This window comes from Trachurus japonicus, chromosome 18 (assembly GCF_045865225.1).
Source record: "Trachurus japonicus isolate A0001 chromosome 18, Traja_1.0".
Lineage (NCBI taxonomy): Eukaryota > Metazoa > Chordata > Actinopteri > Carangiformes > Carangidae > Trachurus > Trachurus japonicus.
Window position 1 is genome coordinate 7,295,061 of NC_140924.1, and position 16,788 is coordinate 7,311,848.

Sequence of the window (16,788 nt, forward strand, 5' to 3'; positions counted from 1 at the left end):
GACTCCCACCAATCTTCACCAGCAGCACCCCCAGTATGACCATGATGATGTAGAAAGCCCTCTGCTTCGACTGGTCAACCCGTCCACCGTCCCCGCCCTGTTCCCCCGGTCCTGGACGAATCAGGACACAGAGGACAGACAGGCTAAAGAAGACGACAATGATGAAGATGACAAGCAGGAGAGACAGATTCCAGTACAAGTTCCCTAACATAAACATACATGTCATCATGATGCTGAGCGGCCAAACACAGCCATTGGTGATATTTCTGATTCTGATCCCTCTCTCTTTCCTCAGGCTCAGGTAGATGATGGGATGGACGACGGCCAGGTAGCGCTCCAGGCAGGTCAGGGTGTGGAAGAACATCTGTCCATACCAGGTGAAGGATAAAAAACAAGAGCCCCACAATAACACATTATAATGACCATTGTAGATGCCATAGAGGGTGAGGGAGTTCCCAGAGATGCCAACCAGCTCCATGGCGACCATGTGGTAGGTGAAGCTGTCGGAGTGACTGATTGTTGCTGTGGCGGAGGAACGCTGTTGGAGCCATCGCTGGAGACCCAGGTAGATGATGAAGGAGCAGAGAGGGAGGAAGAGGAGGATGGTGGTGATGTTGAAGACAATCACACCTTTGGAGGTTGCTCCAGAGAGGAGGCAATATATGTACCAGGGAAGAGAGGCGTTGATGGCCGAATGGTGAAGGTGATCAAAGGATTCATTGGAGGAAGAGTTGACGACCATGTCTGGAAGAGACAAAGGTGTAGTCGTCTCCAGACCTGCCCGCCACCAAATAAGAAATACGATTCAGAAATAACTAATTGATTTCCTGTTTAAACTACACAAAATTAAGACATTTGTTCTCACATTTCCCATAATGTAACTGAAGCATTCGTTTGACAACCCTTACCACTTTCTATACAATTTGAAGTCTTAGGTCTAACTCAATGTAATCTTATCTTCTCCAATATGAATAAACTCACTTTGATGTGTAAAATCTGTGGATATAAGAAGGTGGTCATGTTAAAAAGTAATAAAAACACCAACCGTATCAATATTTGTATCTGATCCTTGTCCTTCTGCGTCTCTCTGTGCGTCTGATCATTCACACATTCACGGTCCTGCCTTTATCTGTCAGCCTCACTCAGAATTTAAATAAAGGGTTTTATTTGCATAAAAATAAACATGTTTTTAATCCAATCCCAGTCACACCCAACCTGACAGACACCACAGTGATCTATGGAATATGAAAATATGAAGCATGGAGACCATGATGGTCCTGACTGCAGGGAAACACAGTGTTTCATTTTATTGCTGGCATTGTTGTTGATTACTTTTGGCTGGTGAACGTCTCTGACTGACTGATCATTGTTCCACCATTGGTTGATGAAATTAGATGTAGATTGTGGTTTTGACTGTATTATCACAGGGTGGAGCTGGGGGAAAGGGATGTACAATCACTCAGTCAGTCAGATGAATCCACCAGCTTTTACACTCCAGCCACAAATGCAGTAAAGCAACAACAACGATTTTGTGTTGTTTTGTTTTGTTTTTTAAAACAACAACCTTAAAAGACTTTTCATTGTTTATTTGTGATTATTTATTGATCCATATCATACACAACAACTTAAGAATAGACATAAAGGTGTGTCCACAGTTAAAAATGTACAAAGACAGATAACAATACAATTCTGTGCATTACGGTGGTAGTTGGGGTTTTTCAAACAGATTCAAAAGCAAATATGTGTAGGCTAATGCTAACACATATACTGTATGTGTAATCCTAACTTATGTATCAAGCATGTAGCAACAGAAAAAGAAATAGTAAGTGGAAATGGCTCATCTAAGTCCAATACCTTCCAAAAATAATAACATTGACATCCGCCTCGCCTGTACTTAACAGATGTTAGCATGCTAACTTTACACAGTAAGATGTGGTCAGCAATAAACAAGAGCTAACATGCTCGCATTTCTAATGCAAAAAATTCATATCTTTAGCTGCAAGTGTGGCTATACACTCTTTTTATATGTATTTGTTTATAGTTCAGCACTTGTGCAAAAACTATTAAGATTGCTTTAATTATTACAATACAACTGAGTTTTGTAGACTATATCAACAATGGTCAAAATAACTGTCAACTGCTGCTCATAAGCCTCTTTTAATTATGTCAAAATGTAGCTAATAATGTATTTTCTGTTATTCTTGTCACGTTTAGATCTCTGATTGTACTTGTGCTGTTTAAATTTTAAACTGTGATCTTAGTTGTTCTTACAACACACCAATTTTCCTGACCTTTGTAGGAACAACAGTGGAAGCACCAGAGTGCTGGGCAGATTGAGCCACACTGCACATACAGTAGTAAAACAACTGGTGCTTTTTGTGTACGTAAGTGTCAGAGCCCAAACCAGACTCCCACCAATCTTCACCAGCAGCACCCCCAGTATGACCATGATGATGTAAAAAGCCCTCTGCTTCGACTGGTCAACCCGTCCCCCGTCCCCACCCTGTTCCCCCGGTCCTGGACGAGTCAGGACGCAGAGGACAGACAGGCTAAAGAAGACGATGATGATAAGGATGACAATCAGGACAGACAGATTAAGGTACGTGTTAAATAACATAAACACATATGCCTCCATGATGCTGAGCGGCCAAACACATCCATTGGTGATATTTCTGATTCTGATCCCTCTCTCGTTCCTCAGGCTCAGGTAGATGATGGGATGGATGACGGCCAGGTAGCGCTCCAGGCAGGTTAGGGTGTGGAAGAACATTTGTCCACTCCAGGTGAAGGATGCAAAACAAGACCCCAACAATAATGCATTAACATGATCATTGTAGATGCCATAGAGGGTGAGGGAGTTCCCAAAGATGCCAACCAGCTCCATGGCGACCATGTGGTAGGTGAAGCTGTCAGAGTGACTAATTGTTGCTGTGGCGGAGGAACGCTGTTGGAGCCATCGCTGAAGACCCAGGTAGATGATGAAGGAACAGAGAGGGAGGAGGAGGAGGATGTTGGTGAAGCTGAAGATGGCCAATAATATGTCGTTTGATGTAGAGAGGAAGCAATATATGTACCAGGAAAGAGAGGCGTTGTTGGCGGAAAAGTGAAGGTGATCAAAGGATTCATTGGAGGAAGAGTTGACGACCATGTCTGGAAGAGACAAAGGTTTCAACTCTGTCATAAAGACAACCCTTGACAATTTAATACAATTACAAACCTGTTTTCTGACATATTGAAGTCTTAGGTCTAACCCAACATAATCCTGGTGACATTTTCCATCTCATCTTCTCTGCTGTGAATAAACTCACATTAAAGTGTAAAAATTGTAGATATAGGCAGGTGATCATATTAAGTAAATAACGTAAAACAAGATGAGATAGAAGAAAGATTTTATTTAAAAAAAACACCAACCTTATCGATATTCGTATCTGATCCTTGTCCTTCTGCGTCCCTCTGTGTCTGAGTATTCACATATTCACTGTCCCGTCTTTCAATTTCAACCTTGCTCCAAATTCAAATTTAGAATTTTATTTGCATAAAAATAAACATGATTTTAGTCAAATCCCAGTCACACCCAACCTGACAGACACCACAGAGATCTCTGACATGAGTCTATGATCTTTTACTTGATTATCATCGTATAAACATTTTTAGGCATAAATTGACTAAACTATTGAAAAAATTAAATGTTGTGAAGACAAAGCATGGAGTCGATGGTGGTTATGACTGCAGGGAAATTACTGTTGACATTGTTCTTGATATACAGTACTTTTGGCTGGTGAATGTCTCTGACTGACTGAGTGATCGATCATAGTTCCACAATTGGTCAGTAAAAAGTCAAATGACTGGAGGTTGTGTGAAATGTTGCAACCCAGTTTGGTATATTTGACATCCCCATCTTTCGTTTGTTTGTATTTCTGCAGCCAGAAAAAATGATCATCCTCAAATTATCCTGACTGCATGTGGTGTCCACTGTTTGGCGTCTCTGAACAAACAGCTCTGTTTTTCTGCGTTTTTGCTGGATATTCTCAGTGATTTTCCACTGGTGAAGATAATTACTGTGATGTGTGTTGTGATGAAGTACAATGATGAAAGTGATCACTCAATAAAACATGATCATGTCTTTATTTTCCCACAACATTGAGATCAAATTTACATTTTATCATTCATATGAAAGCATTGACCACATTTGTAGCTGTTTTATTGTGATAATTTGGTTGAACAAAATGGGTTCTAAGTGCCTACGGGAAACTGATGCCAATGATGTACAGAAGCAGCATTAAGATAAAATGATCATGCAAATCTAACCTAATGCTCCACCACACTTGATGTTCCTCTGACAACACCCTAGTTGTCCTGACCTGTGGAGATACAGGACAGGTACTGTAGTTTTAGGCTATATCAACTATGATTAAAATGACGGTAATATCAACTGCTGCTCATAAGCCTCTTTTAATTACGCCAAAATGTTGCTAATAATGTATTTTCCTTTTATTCTTGTCACGTTTAGATTTTCTGATTGTACTTGTGTAGTTTAAATTTTAAACTGTGATCTTAGTTGTTCTTACAACACACCAATTTTCCTGACCTTTGTAGGAACAACAGCGGCAGCACCAGAGTGCTGGGCAGATTAAGCCACAGTGTACATATGATAGTAAAACAATCTGTGCTTTCTGTGTACGTAAGCGGCACAGCCCAAACCAGACACCCACCAATCTTCACCAGCAGCAACACCAGTATGACCATGATGATGTAGAAAGCCCTCTGCTTCGACTGGTCAACCCGTCCCCCATCCCCACCCTGTTCCCCCGGTCCTGGACGAGTCAGGACACAGAGGACAGACAGACTAAAGAAGACGATGACGATAAGGATGACAATCAGGAGAGACAGATTCCAGTACTTGTTCACAAACATAAACAGACATGTCAACATGATGCTGAGCAGCCAAACACAGCCATTGGTGATATTTCTTATTCTGATCCCTCTCTCTTTCTTCAGGCTCAGGTAGATGATGGGATGGACAACGGCCAGGTAGTGCTCCAGACAGGTTAGGGTGTGGAAGAATATCTGTCCACACCAGGTGAATGATATAAACCAGGATCCCAACAATAACACATTAACATGACCGTTGCAGATACCATAGAGGGTGAGGGAGCTCCCAAAGATGCCAACCAGCTCTATGGCAACCATGTGGTAGGTGAAGCTGTCAGAGTGACTGATTGTTGCTGTGGTGGAGGAACGCTGTTGGAGCCATCGCTGGAGACCCAGGTAGATGATGAAGGAGCAGAGAGGGAGGAGGAGGAGGATGGTGGTGATGCTGAAGATGGTCAAGTATATGGAGGTAGATGTAGAGAGGAAGCAATATATGTACCAGGGAAGAGAGGCGTTGATGGCCGAATGGTGAAGGTGATCAAAGGATTCATTGGAGGAAGAGTTGACGACCATGTCTGGAAGACAGAAAGGTTTCAACTCTGTCATTTATTAGACAACCTTTGACACTTAAATACAGTTACCAACCTGTATTCTGACCTATTGAAGTCTTAAGTCTAACTCAAGATAATCTTGGTGACATTTTCCATCTCATCTTCTCTGCTGTGAATAAACTCACATTAAAGTGTAAAATTTGTAGATATAGGCAGATGATCATATTAAGTAAAGACAAGGCAAGGCAAAGCATCTTTATTTATATAGCACATTTCATACAAAGGCAACTCAATGTGCTTTACATAAAGACAAAACTTTTTTTTTTTTTAAAGAGAAGCATAAAACAGAATAGAACAGTTAAACATAGTTAAAAGCAAGAGCAAATACAAGAAAATAGATAAAGTTTAAAGTTCTTAAAAAGAGCTCAGCTATAAGCACATGAAAAGAGAAATGTTTTTAACCTGGACTTAAAAGTGCTTACAGTTGGGGCGGATCTCAGTTCTGCTGGTAGTTTGTTCCAGTTGTGTGCAGCATAACAGCTAAATGCTGCTTCACCATGTCTGGTTTGAACTCTGAGCTCCACTATTTGACCTGAGTCAGTAGATCTCAGGGCTCTACTGGGTTTATACTCTACTAACATGTCATTCATGTATTCTGGACCTAAACCATTCAGTGATTTGTAAACCAGTAGCAGAACTTTAAAATCTATTCTGTAGCTGACTGGGAGCCAAAGTAAGGTCTGAAGAACTGGGCTGATGTGATCTGATCTCTTTGTTCTGGTTAAAACTCGAGCTGCAGCGTTCTGAATGAGCTGCAGCTGTTTGATACTTTTTTGGGGGAGTCCAGTCAGAAGACCATTACAGTAGTCTAGTCTACTGGAGATAAAAGCATGAATCAGCTTCTCCTGATCAGTTTGGGACATAAAACCCTTAATTCTGGATATGTTCTTGAGTTGATAAAAGGCTGATTTGGTGACTGATTTGATATGGCTGTTGAAGGTCAGATCTGAGTCTATCAGCACGCCAAGGTTTCGGACTTGGTCTTTAGTTTCTAAAGACAGTGACTCAAGGTGTTTACTGACAGCAACCCTCTTCTCTCTATTGCCAAAAACAATGACCTCAGTTTTTCTTGATTTAACTCGGAAATTTTGGTTCATCCAATTTTTTGACTTGCTCTAAACAGTGACATAATGACTCTATTGGACTGCAGTCATCTGGAGACAGTGCGAGATATATCTGTGTGTCATCTGCATAACTATGATAGTTGACATTAGAATTCTGTAGAATTTGACCCAAAGGCAGCACATACAGGTTGAACAGAAGGGGTCCAAGGACTTACCCCTGAGGAACTCCACATGTCATAGCCACTCGATCGGATTGATAACTACCAATGGTCACAAAATAACTCCGTTCCTCTAAGTAGGACCTGAACCATTTTAGGGCTGTCCCACTGAGTCCTGCCCAGGTTTCCAACCTGTCCAGCAGTATACTGTGATCCACAGTGTCAAACGCAGCACTGAGATCCAACAGGACCAGAACTGACACCTTGCCTGAGTCAGTGTTCAACCTTATGTCATTTAACACTCTAATAAGAGCTGTTTCTGTACTGTGGTGAGGTCTGAAGCCTGATTGAAATTTGTCAAAGAGTCCACTGGAGTTCAAGAAGTTGCTGAGTTGATTAAAAACCACTTTCTCAACGATCTTGGCTATAAAGGGAAGATTTGAGATGGGTCTGTAGTTGGTTGAAATGGTAGTATCCAATGTTGTCTTTTTTAAGAGTGGCTTGATGGAAGCTACTTTCAGGGGTTTAGGAAACGTGCGTGATTGAAGTGACATAAAACAAGATAGAGGAAAGATAAATAAAAAAAACACCAACCTTATCGATATTCGTATCTGATCCTTGTCCTTCTGCGTCTCTCTGTGTGTTCACACATTCACTGTCCCGTCTTTAAATTTCAACCTCACTTCAAATTCAAATTTGAGATTTTATTTGCATAAAAATAAACATGATTTTAGTCAAATCCCAGTCACACCCAACCTGACAGACACCACAGAGATCTCTGACATGAGTCTATGATTTTTTACTTGATTGTTTATCATCGTATACACGTATTGAGGCATAAATTAACTCAACTATTGAAAAAATTAAATGTTGTGAAGACAAAGCATGGAGACCATGGTGGTTGTGATGAAGTACAATGTTGAAATTGATCACTCAACAAAACGTGATTATGTCTTTATTTTCCCACAACATTGAGAACATACGTTTTATTGTGATAATTCGGTTGAACAAAACAGGTTCTATGTGCCTACGGGAAACTGATGCCAATGATGTACAGAAGCAGCATTAAGATAAAACTAGAAAAAGCATTTCCAAGAATGGAAATGGTGTGACTGCTGATAGCAACTGAACGCTGTTGCAGAATTAGCAAATAGTGCAAGCAGTGATCACCATACAAATGTTTGACCAAGGTCGGAATTGAACCCACAACCTCATGGTCATTAGACTTCCACTCTGCCTCTAGGCCACGGTGCACACACAGTTGCAGAGACTGTTGTCTGTTAATGATCTGCACACTGTCAACATCAAGAAAGCTTGAGAGTCAAGCTTGAATGACTTAGAATGAAAATTTCTGTGAATTTCAGGCTGAGAGCAGCAGTTTCAACATGAAGCAAGTTATCAGAAGTCAACAGAGGACAACTGGGAAAATAATTCACTATAATTGTTGTTGAGGCAAGAATTGAACCAGCAACCTTCAGGTCTCCAGACCAGCAAGCTAACCACTAGGCTACAGACAGAGACAGTATGTGAGGGGTAAAAAAAACCTTTGATAAGAGGATCACTGGCTTCTGCTTAAAAAAAAAAGTAAGGAATCAAACCCATGACCTCATGATCAATAAACCTTTACTCTGCCACTTCGCCACAGAGAGCACAGACATAAGCATGTTTCAGACAGAGTTGTGGAGAATTCTCAGCATTGGGCTGAATGAGAGCAGAGAGCTCCCTGGCTGCATTTAAAAAATATTTAAAATTATTATCTAAGTCTCTTTGCATTTTTTGACCAGAATTTTAGCCAGAAGACAAGTGTGGCTACAAAACTGGAGAAAATAATTTGTCTAGAGTTTAATTTGCAGAAAAAGTTAAATATTTTAAAAAGTATAAATAGTTAAAAAGAGAAAAGTAACGCCGATAAAGTTCAAAAAAAGCTGCACGTTTTGATATATGAATTGTTGAAATAGCACAACACCTAACACACTAACCATATGGCCACAGAGAACCTGAGTTACAATGAGCTTTATACTATGAGGAATCAAAGACTGTCCAATGACAGCTGAATAATTGGAATCAAAAGTCAAGCAATGATGTGAAATGACTGAGGCAGGAATCGAACCCGTGACCATATGATCACTAAACCTTTACTCTGCCACTCGGCTACAGAGAGCACACTGCTTTCAAGACTGTTGTCATTCATTGTAATGTGATGATGTGCTGCAAACTGGTACGAGTAATCAAGGAGATAACAAACACCTGTAACCAATTGAAGGCGGGGGAGGAGAGCAGAATTCAACATAACATAACAAGAATTCTTCCCTTGGATTCGAACCAGTGACCTTAGGGTTGGCAGGCAGTTACCCTAACCCCTACACTACAGAGGAGTTGTCAAGAAGAGAGGTTGAGACTTTGATGAATGTGAGATTTTTCAATGATGCTTAAAACAAAAATAAATTAATATAAATTAGCCACACCAAGTAAGAAGAGGACTTTTTTGTGACCTGTGACTATTTTTTGGTGAATTAAAATGAATTAAAAAGCACTTAACAGCAAGTTACAAAGTTGAGCTCCTTCTCCTGCTGATGTGAAAAAAATGCATTGAGCTTAATGAGAGCAGAGAGCTCCCTGGCTGCATTTAAAAAATATTTAAAATTATTATCTAAGTCTCTTTGCATTTTTGACCAGAATTTTAGCCAGAAGACAAGTGTGGCTACAAAACTGGAGAAAATAATTTGTCTAGAGTTTAATTTGTGGCCATGCTGACAGTTTAGCCAGAAAAACTCTAGAATGTTTTTTTGCCTCTCTCCACTCTGACACCACTCTGGCTCTGCTCGTTAGACGCAATACACACACATTATAAAGCTGAAAAAAATCAGAAAAAGTTAAATATTTGAAAAAGTATAAATAGTTAAAAAGAGAAAAGTAATGCCGATAAAGTTCAAAAAAAGCTGCACGTTTTGATATATGAATTGTTGAAATAGCACAAAGTATGAAGGACTAGAAGAAGACCGTAAAAAGGCGGAAGAAAATGGCCAAACAGAAGAACAATAGTGTGACTGCTTCAGCAGTCACACTAATGATCATGCAAATCTCACTTGATGTTCCTCTGACAACACCCTAGTTTTCCTGACCTGTGGAGTTACAGGACAGGTAGTACTGTAGTTTTAGGCTATGTCAACAATGATTAAAATGATGGTAATATCAACTGCTGCTCATAAGCCTCTTTTAATTACGTCAAAATGTAGCTAATAATGTATTTTCTGTTATTCTTGTCACGGTTAGATTTTCTGATTGTACTTGTGTAGTTTAAATTTTAAACTGTGATCTTAGTTGTTCTTACAACACACCAATTTTCCTGACCTTTGTAGGAACAACAGCGGCAGCACCAGAGTGCTGGGCAGATTGAGCCACACTGCACATACAACAGTAAAACAATCCGTGCTTTCTATGTACGTAAGCGGCAGAACCCAGACCAGACACCCACCAATCTTCACCAGCAGCACCCCCAGTATGACTATGATGATGTAGAAAGCCCTCTGCTTCGACTGGTCAACCCGTCCCCCATCCCCGCCCTGTTCCCCCGGTCCTGGACGAGTCAGGATGCAGAGGACAGACAGACTAAAGAAGACGATGATGATAAGGATGACAATCAGGAGAGACAGATTAAGGTACTCATTCACAAACATAAACATAAATGTCATCATGATGCTGAGCGGCCAAACACATCCATTGGTGATATTTCTGATTCTGATCCCTCTCTCTTTCTTCAGGCTCAGGTAGATGATGGGATGGACGACAGCCAGGTAGCGCTCCAGACAGGTCAGGATGTGGAAGAATATCTGTCCACACCAGGTGAAGGATAAAAACCAGGATCCAAACAATAATACATTAAAATGACCGTTGTAGATGCCATAGAGGTTGAGGGAGCTCCCAATGACACTAACCAGCTCCATGGCGACCATGTGGTAGGTGAAGCTGTCGGAGTGACTGATTGTTGCTGTGGCGGAGGAACGCTGTTGGAGCCATCGCTGGAGACCCAGGTAGATGATGAAGGAGCAGAGAGGGAGGAGGAGGAGGATGGTGGTGATGCTGAAGATGGTCAAGTATATGGAGGTAGATGTAGAGAGGAAGCAATATATGTACCAGGGAAGAGAGGCGTTGATGGCCGAATGGTGAAGGTGATCAAAGGATTCATTGGAGGAAGAGTTGACGACCATGTCTGAGAGAAGGTGTAGTTGTCTCCAGACCTGCCCACCACCAAACAACCAAGAAGATTCAGAAAAAACGATTTATTTCAACACTCTCATTGGTTAGACAACCTTTTACACTTTCATACAATGTTTTCTGACATATGTGAAGTCTTAAGTCTAATCCTGGTGACATTTTCAGTCTCATCTTCTCCGCTGTGAATAAACTCACATTGGAGTGTAAAATCTGTGGATATAGGCAGGTGATCATATTAAGTAAATAGAATAAAATAATTTAAAATAATTTAAAAGACACCAACCTTATCAATATTTGTATCTGATCTTTGTCCTTCTGCGTCTCTCTGTGTGTCTGATTATTCACTGTCCCGTCTTTATGTTTCAACTCCAAATTCTTCTCCAAATTCAAATTTAGGATTTCATTTGCATGTTTTTAGTCAACTCCCAGTCACACCCAACCTGACAGAGATCTATGACATATGAGTCTATGATTTTTTACTTGATTGTTTATCATCGTATAAACATTTTGAGGAATAAATTGACACAATTATTGACAAAAGCATGAAGACCATCATGGTTGTGACTGCAGGGAAACTACTGTTCACATTGTTCTTGAGTATACAGTACTTTTGGCTGGTGAATGTTTCTGACTGACTGAGTGATCGATCATAGTTCCACAATTGGTCAGTAAAAAGTCAAATGACTGGAGGTCGTGTGAAATGTTGCAACCCAGTTTGGTATATTTGACATTCCCACCTTTAGTTTGTTTGTATTTTTGCAGCCAGAAAAAAATGATCATCCTCAAATTATCCTGACTGCATGTGGTGGCCACTGTTGGGCGTCTCTGAACAAACACCTCTGTTTTTCTGCGTTTTTGCTGGATATTCTCAGTGATTTTCCACTGGTGAAGATATTTACTGTGATGTGTGTTGTGATGAAGTACAATGATGAAATTGATCACTCAATAAAACATGATTATGTCTTTATTTTCCCACAACATTGAGATAAAATTTACATTTTATCATTCAAATGAAAGCATTGACCACATTTGTAGCTGTTTAATTGTGATAATTCGGTTGAACAAAACGGGTTCTATGTGCCTACGGGAAACTGATGCCAATGATGTACAGAAGCAGCATTAAGATAAAATGATCATGCAAATTCAACATGATGCTCAGTCTCACTCAATGTTCTTCTGACAACACCCAAGTTTTCCTGACCTGTGGAGATACAGGACAGGTAGCACCAGACTGCTAGGAATATTAAAACACAACTCAATCAAAGTAATCAAGCAGTTACAATCTGATCCCAACAAATTGACCACAATCCAAACCACAGTCCAACAAGACCTCAACAACAGCACCCCCAGTATGGCCATGATGGTGTAGAAAGCCCTCTGCTTCGACTGGTCCACCCTCCCCCTGTCCCCACCCTGTTCCCCCGGTCCTCTACGAGTCAGGACACAGAGGACGGACAAGCTGCAGAACACGATGACGACAAAGAATACAAAGAAGATGCAGACATCTAGTGTGATATTCCCCAAAAGATAGAGACATGCATATATGATGCTGAGCAGCCAAGCACAGCCATTGGTGATATTTCTGATTCTGATCCCTCTCTCTTTCTTCAGGCTCAGGTAGATGATGGGATGGACGACGGCCAGGTAGCGCTCCAGGCAGGTCAGGATGTGGAAGAACATCTGTCCAGTCCAGGTCAAGGATATAAGAAAGGTCCCCCACACCACCGCCGCAAAATAATGAGTGTAGACACCACAGAGGCAGATGGTGTTCCCCAAGACTCCGGTCAGCTCTATGGCGACCATGTGGTAGGTGAAGCTGTCGGAGTGACTGGTCGTTGCTGTGGTGGAGGAACGCTGTTGGCACCATCGCTGGAGACCCAGGTAGAGGACGAAGGAGCAGAGAGGGAGGAGGAGGAGGATGGTGGTGATGTTGAACATGGCAAAAACCAAGGAGCTTGGTCTGACGAAGTAGCAATGTATGTTTAAAAAATAAGAGGAGTTGATGGCGGAAGTGTCAATATTGAGAGGGCAGACATTGTAGGAGGAGGAGGAGGAGGAGTTCACTGACATTTCTGTAGGAGAACGAAAAAACTTATTAAAATAGGTATAGTATCTACTGCATGTACATACATCCTGTACATCCAGTTTAAACGCCAGGTTAAAAGCTAACCCATGAGAAAGAAGTCTCTCTTGGCAAACATAGTTTAGTATAACTGCTGAAAGATCCAAGTCTTCTTCTGAAGAGATGGTTTTAGACCAAAAATGAAGCAAAAGGGAAAATAGGACTTCAATAGAAAATTCACTGTCATAAAGAGGTACTCCGAAAATAATATCAATGATGCAAAGCTTGCTACTACAGTATAACCAACTGCCCTAAGATGTATAACATAACACGTTGAAAAGGTGGTCGAAAGAATATGTTAGTTAAACTAGAGAATGCATTTCCTGAAGGAAATACGGGTGAATGCTGAAAGCTGGAAGCTGAATGAGCTGAATAAATTGCTGAAACAACGCTGAATTAAGTGAAGAAATTTCTGAAGCAATCTTGAAAGGATTAAACAATATCCAAAGAGTTAAACTAAAACATGTAAGAAGGAGGCTGTATGTTGTAAATTACTTGAATTGTTGAATATTAGTATGAAGAAATTGAAAGGCTGAAGTCTACTCAAATAAGTTTGAAAAAACTGAAATAGCAGCACTCACAAAATAAACTTGAAATATTTATTTAACGCACAGCAGTGCCTGACGGACGCGTTTCAGCCCTTGGCTTTCTTCAGCATATCATTACGCTGCGTTAAATAAATATTTCAAGTTTATTTTGTGAGTGCTGCTATTTCAGTTTTTTCAGTGTTTTGATTTTTGAGCCGGCACCCAGTTTTATTCTTACATTAGAGTCGAGCACGCCATTTCCTTTGTACTCAAATAAGCTTAAAACGGACAACTTGAAAACATTGTTGAACCATTACTAATATAGATGAAAGTTATTCAAATGGAACTTAATGGAACTTTGTTTTACGTGTAAAGATTTTAAATGAACAACCTCACATGACCCATACTGTTTTTCGGTGACCAATTTTAGGGATTCATTTTCAAATAAATCAAAACTTGCATTTGTGATGAAAATTATAATTGACCAACATGTTGTAATGTGAATGTGATGTTGTAGTTACACAACATGTAAGCCTTTGTTAAAAATAAATTACCATAAGTGTAAAATTTTAGTTTTTTGGTATAGTTTTGTTGATATATCTGATGAGGGCTTGTACACCTTTCAGTCAGTAGGTGCTCTGGTGCTGTTGTGGATCTTGCCTGAGGGATCAGCAACTTCCGTTTCCACGCTGAACGAGTTCAACACCATCTTTGGTCCTGAAAAATAGATGCAGGTACTGACTTTATGAAAAACTCAGTTTTATCGTCTTTTATCGTCTTTATCGTCCGCGATATTTTTGTGTTAATATAAGTCTTAAATAGTTATATCTTCCGACAGCAATCACTTACATAGAGTGTTTGGAACGAAACACGGGTCTGTCAGTCACTCTGCTCTGCTCTGAGCCGAGGAGAAAACTTTTCTCGTATCCTACAATTTTTATCCAATGAGGAGAGAGAACGGCATGCAGGGCTGTGTGTGCAGCCAAGGGATGCGCCTGAATGTGGTGACGTAGGGACGAGGACTGTTATGGTGCGTTCAAGGCAACTCGTAACTCGTGTTTTTCCGACCTGTGAAGTCGTACCAGTTCGATCTGGTACGAGTTCACGGGTCGGAAGTTACGAGTGGCCGTTATAGTGACTTTCACAGGTAAAACAGGTCGGAAAAACACGAGTGGGTTGCCTGGAACGCTACAAAGTCGTAAGTTGTGACTTGAAGCTGTAATTTACGGTTTCAAAAGCCTGCCTGGAACGCAGCATCAGCCAAAACGACTGGATCGCTTACTTCTGCTTTAACCTGCTCCTGAAATGTATGTTAATGTTATTTAACTTGTTTTCTACGTGTTCTCGGACAGTTTTGTGAGGTTTTAACCCGTCGTGTAACAAGTGTGTTTGTATTCAAACGCCTCGGCGAGCGTCGCCATGCCAAACGACAGTGTATTGATTGACAGGTATTAGTTTTTCTGTTCAGTTGATTGCCACCATGTTGTTACGTCGTCTCATTCATTGGCGTCGCCATAGCGCAAAATTGTTGTTAAAAGTATAAAGAGGGCTGCAAATCAATATTATTGTTATGGTGTGGTACCTGTTAGTAGTTTCAACAAACCAACATTGATTGTATGTAGCCTAACCGTAATTTGAGATTCATTGCAAGTATTTTATGAGTCTGAATGTGGGATTAAATTAAATGACATCTTGCCTGTTACATAAACAATTGCTTTTAAAAATACATAATGAATGTTAAATGTTAAATGCTATGTTAATTCAGCTAGTCAAACTGTTTCCATATGCAGGCTGAGAGACACTGACCTTTATGTGTAGAAGCAGTTAGAGTGTCTGTGGGGAAAATCAAATTAGTTTTTTATTTTATTTTTTTATTTTTTTATTTTAATGTTTATTTTGCAGGGACGATACATACAACATTGCCACAAAGAATGAAAAATGCGATGCATACAAGACGTCTAGCTTCAGCTAATTTGCAGTCTTTGTCCCTGGTCAGGCTAAAGAAGGATAAAAGATACTGAATACCGTTACAATAAGTGCAATAATACAAATACAGTGAATAATACAGTGAATAGTTATCATGAATAAATAAACACAGCTACAAAATTTAGATTAAGAAATTGCACAAATTAAATACATTAAACATTAGTAAAATGCTGTATTGACAGTGACTTGAGAGAAGTTAATGTTCACATTTCTGCTGCTGCTTAAGCCAATGTTTAGCTTTAGCACTAAACATCTTTAATTCTCCCCTCCTTGAACCGCCACCTTATCGTGGTGGAGGGGTTTGAGCACCCGAATGATCCTGGGAGCTATGTTGTCCGGGGCTTAATGCCCCTGGTAGGGTCTCCCAAGGCAAACAGGTCCTAGGTGACGGGTCAGACTAAGAGCGGTTCCAAAACCCCTTATGAGTGGAACAATATCAAGGATGTTCACGTCGCCCGGATCGGCGTCACCGGGGCCCCACCCTGGAGCCAGGCCTGGGGTTGGGGCTCGCAGGCGAGCGCCTGGTGGCCGGGTCTCCGCCCACGGGACCCGGCCGGGCCCAGCCCGAAGGAGCGACGTGGGCCCGCCTTCCAGTAGGCCCACCACCCGCAGGAAGGACCATGAGGGGCCGGTGCCGTGTGTTCTGGGTGGCAGCCGTGGGCGGGGGCCCCGGCGACCCAATCCCCGGACAACGACTCTGGCTTTAGGGACATGGAATGTCACCTCGCTGGGGGGGAAAGAGCCTGAGCTCGTGCGGGAGGCTGAGAGGTATCGACTAGAGATAGTCGGGCTCACCTCCACGCACAGCCTGGGCACTGGAACCCAACTCCTTGAGAGAGGCTGGACTCTCTTCCACTCTGGAGTTGCCCATGGTGAAAGGCGGCGAGCTGGTGTGGGCTTGCTCATAGCCCCCCAGCTCAGCCGCCATGTGTTGGAGTTCTCCCCGCTGAACGAGAGGGTCGTTTCCCTGCGCCTTCGGGTCGGGGATAGGTCTCTCACTGTTGTCTCGGCCTACGGGCCGAACAGCAGTGCAGAGTACCCGGCCTTCCTGGAGGCCCTGGGAGGGGTGCTGGAAAGTGCTCCAACCGGGGACTCCATCGTTCTGTTGGGGGACTTCAACGCTCACGTGGGCAGCGACAGTGTTACCTGGAGAGGTGTGATTGGGAGGAACGGCCTCCCCGATCTGAACCCGAGCGGTGTTTTGTTATTGGACTTCTGTGCTAGCCACGGTTT

The 16,788-nt window shown here is 41.5% G+C and overlaps 1 protein-coding gene across 1 annotated transcript; it reads right to left on the minus strand.

Annotated features, from left to right (window-relative positions):
- Positions 1-12,058: 12,058 nt before the first annotated feature.
- Positions 12,059-12,858, minus strand: LOC146968585 (uncharacterized). Its single transcript, XM_085759280.1, has one exon. It carries the CDS (start codon positions 12,856-12,858, stop codon positions 12,082-12,084), a length of 777 nt encoding a protein of 258 aa, XP_085615406.1. The 3' UTR covers positions 12,059-12,081.
- Positions 12,859-16,788: the final 3,930 nt, after the last annotated feature.

Excerpts from the sequence above, each read along its gene's own strand:
- LOC146968585 (XM_085759280.1), bottom strand. The coding sequence starts at position 12,858 with ATGTTCAACATCACCACCATCCTCCTCCTCCTCCCTCTCTGCTCCTTC.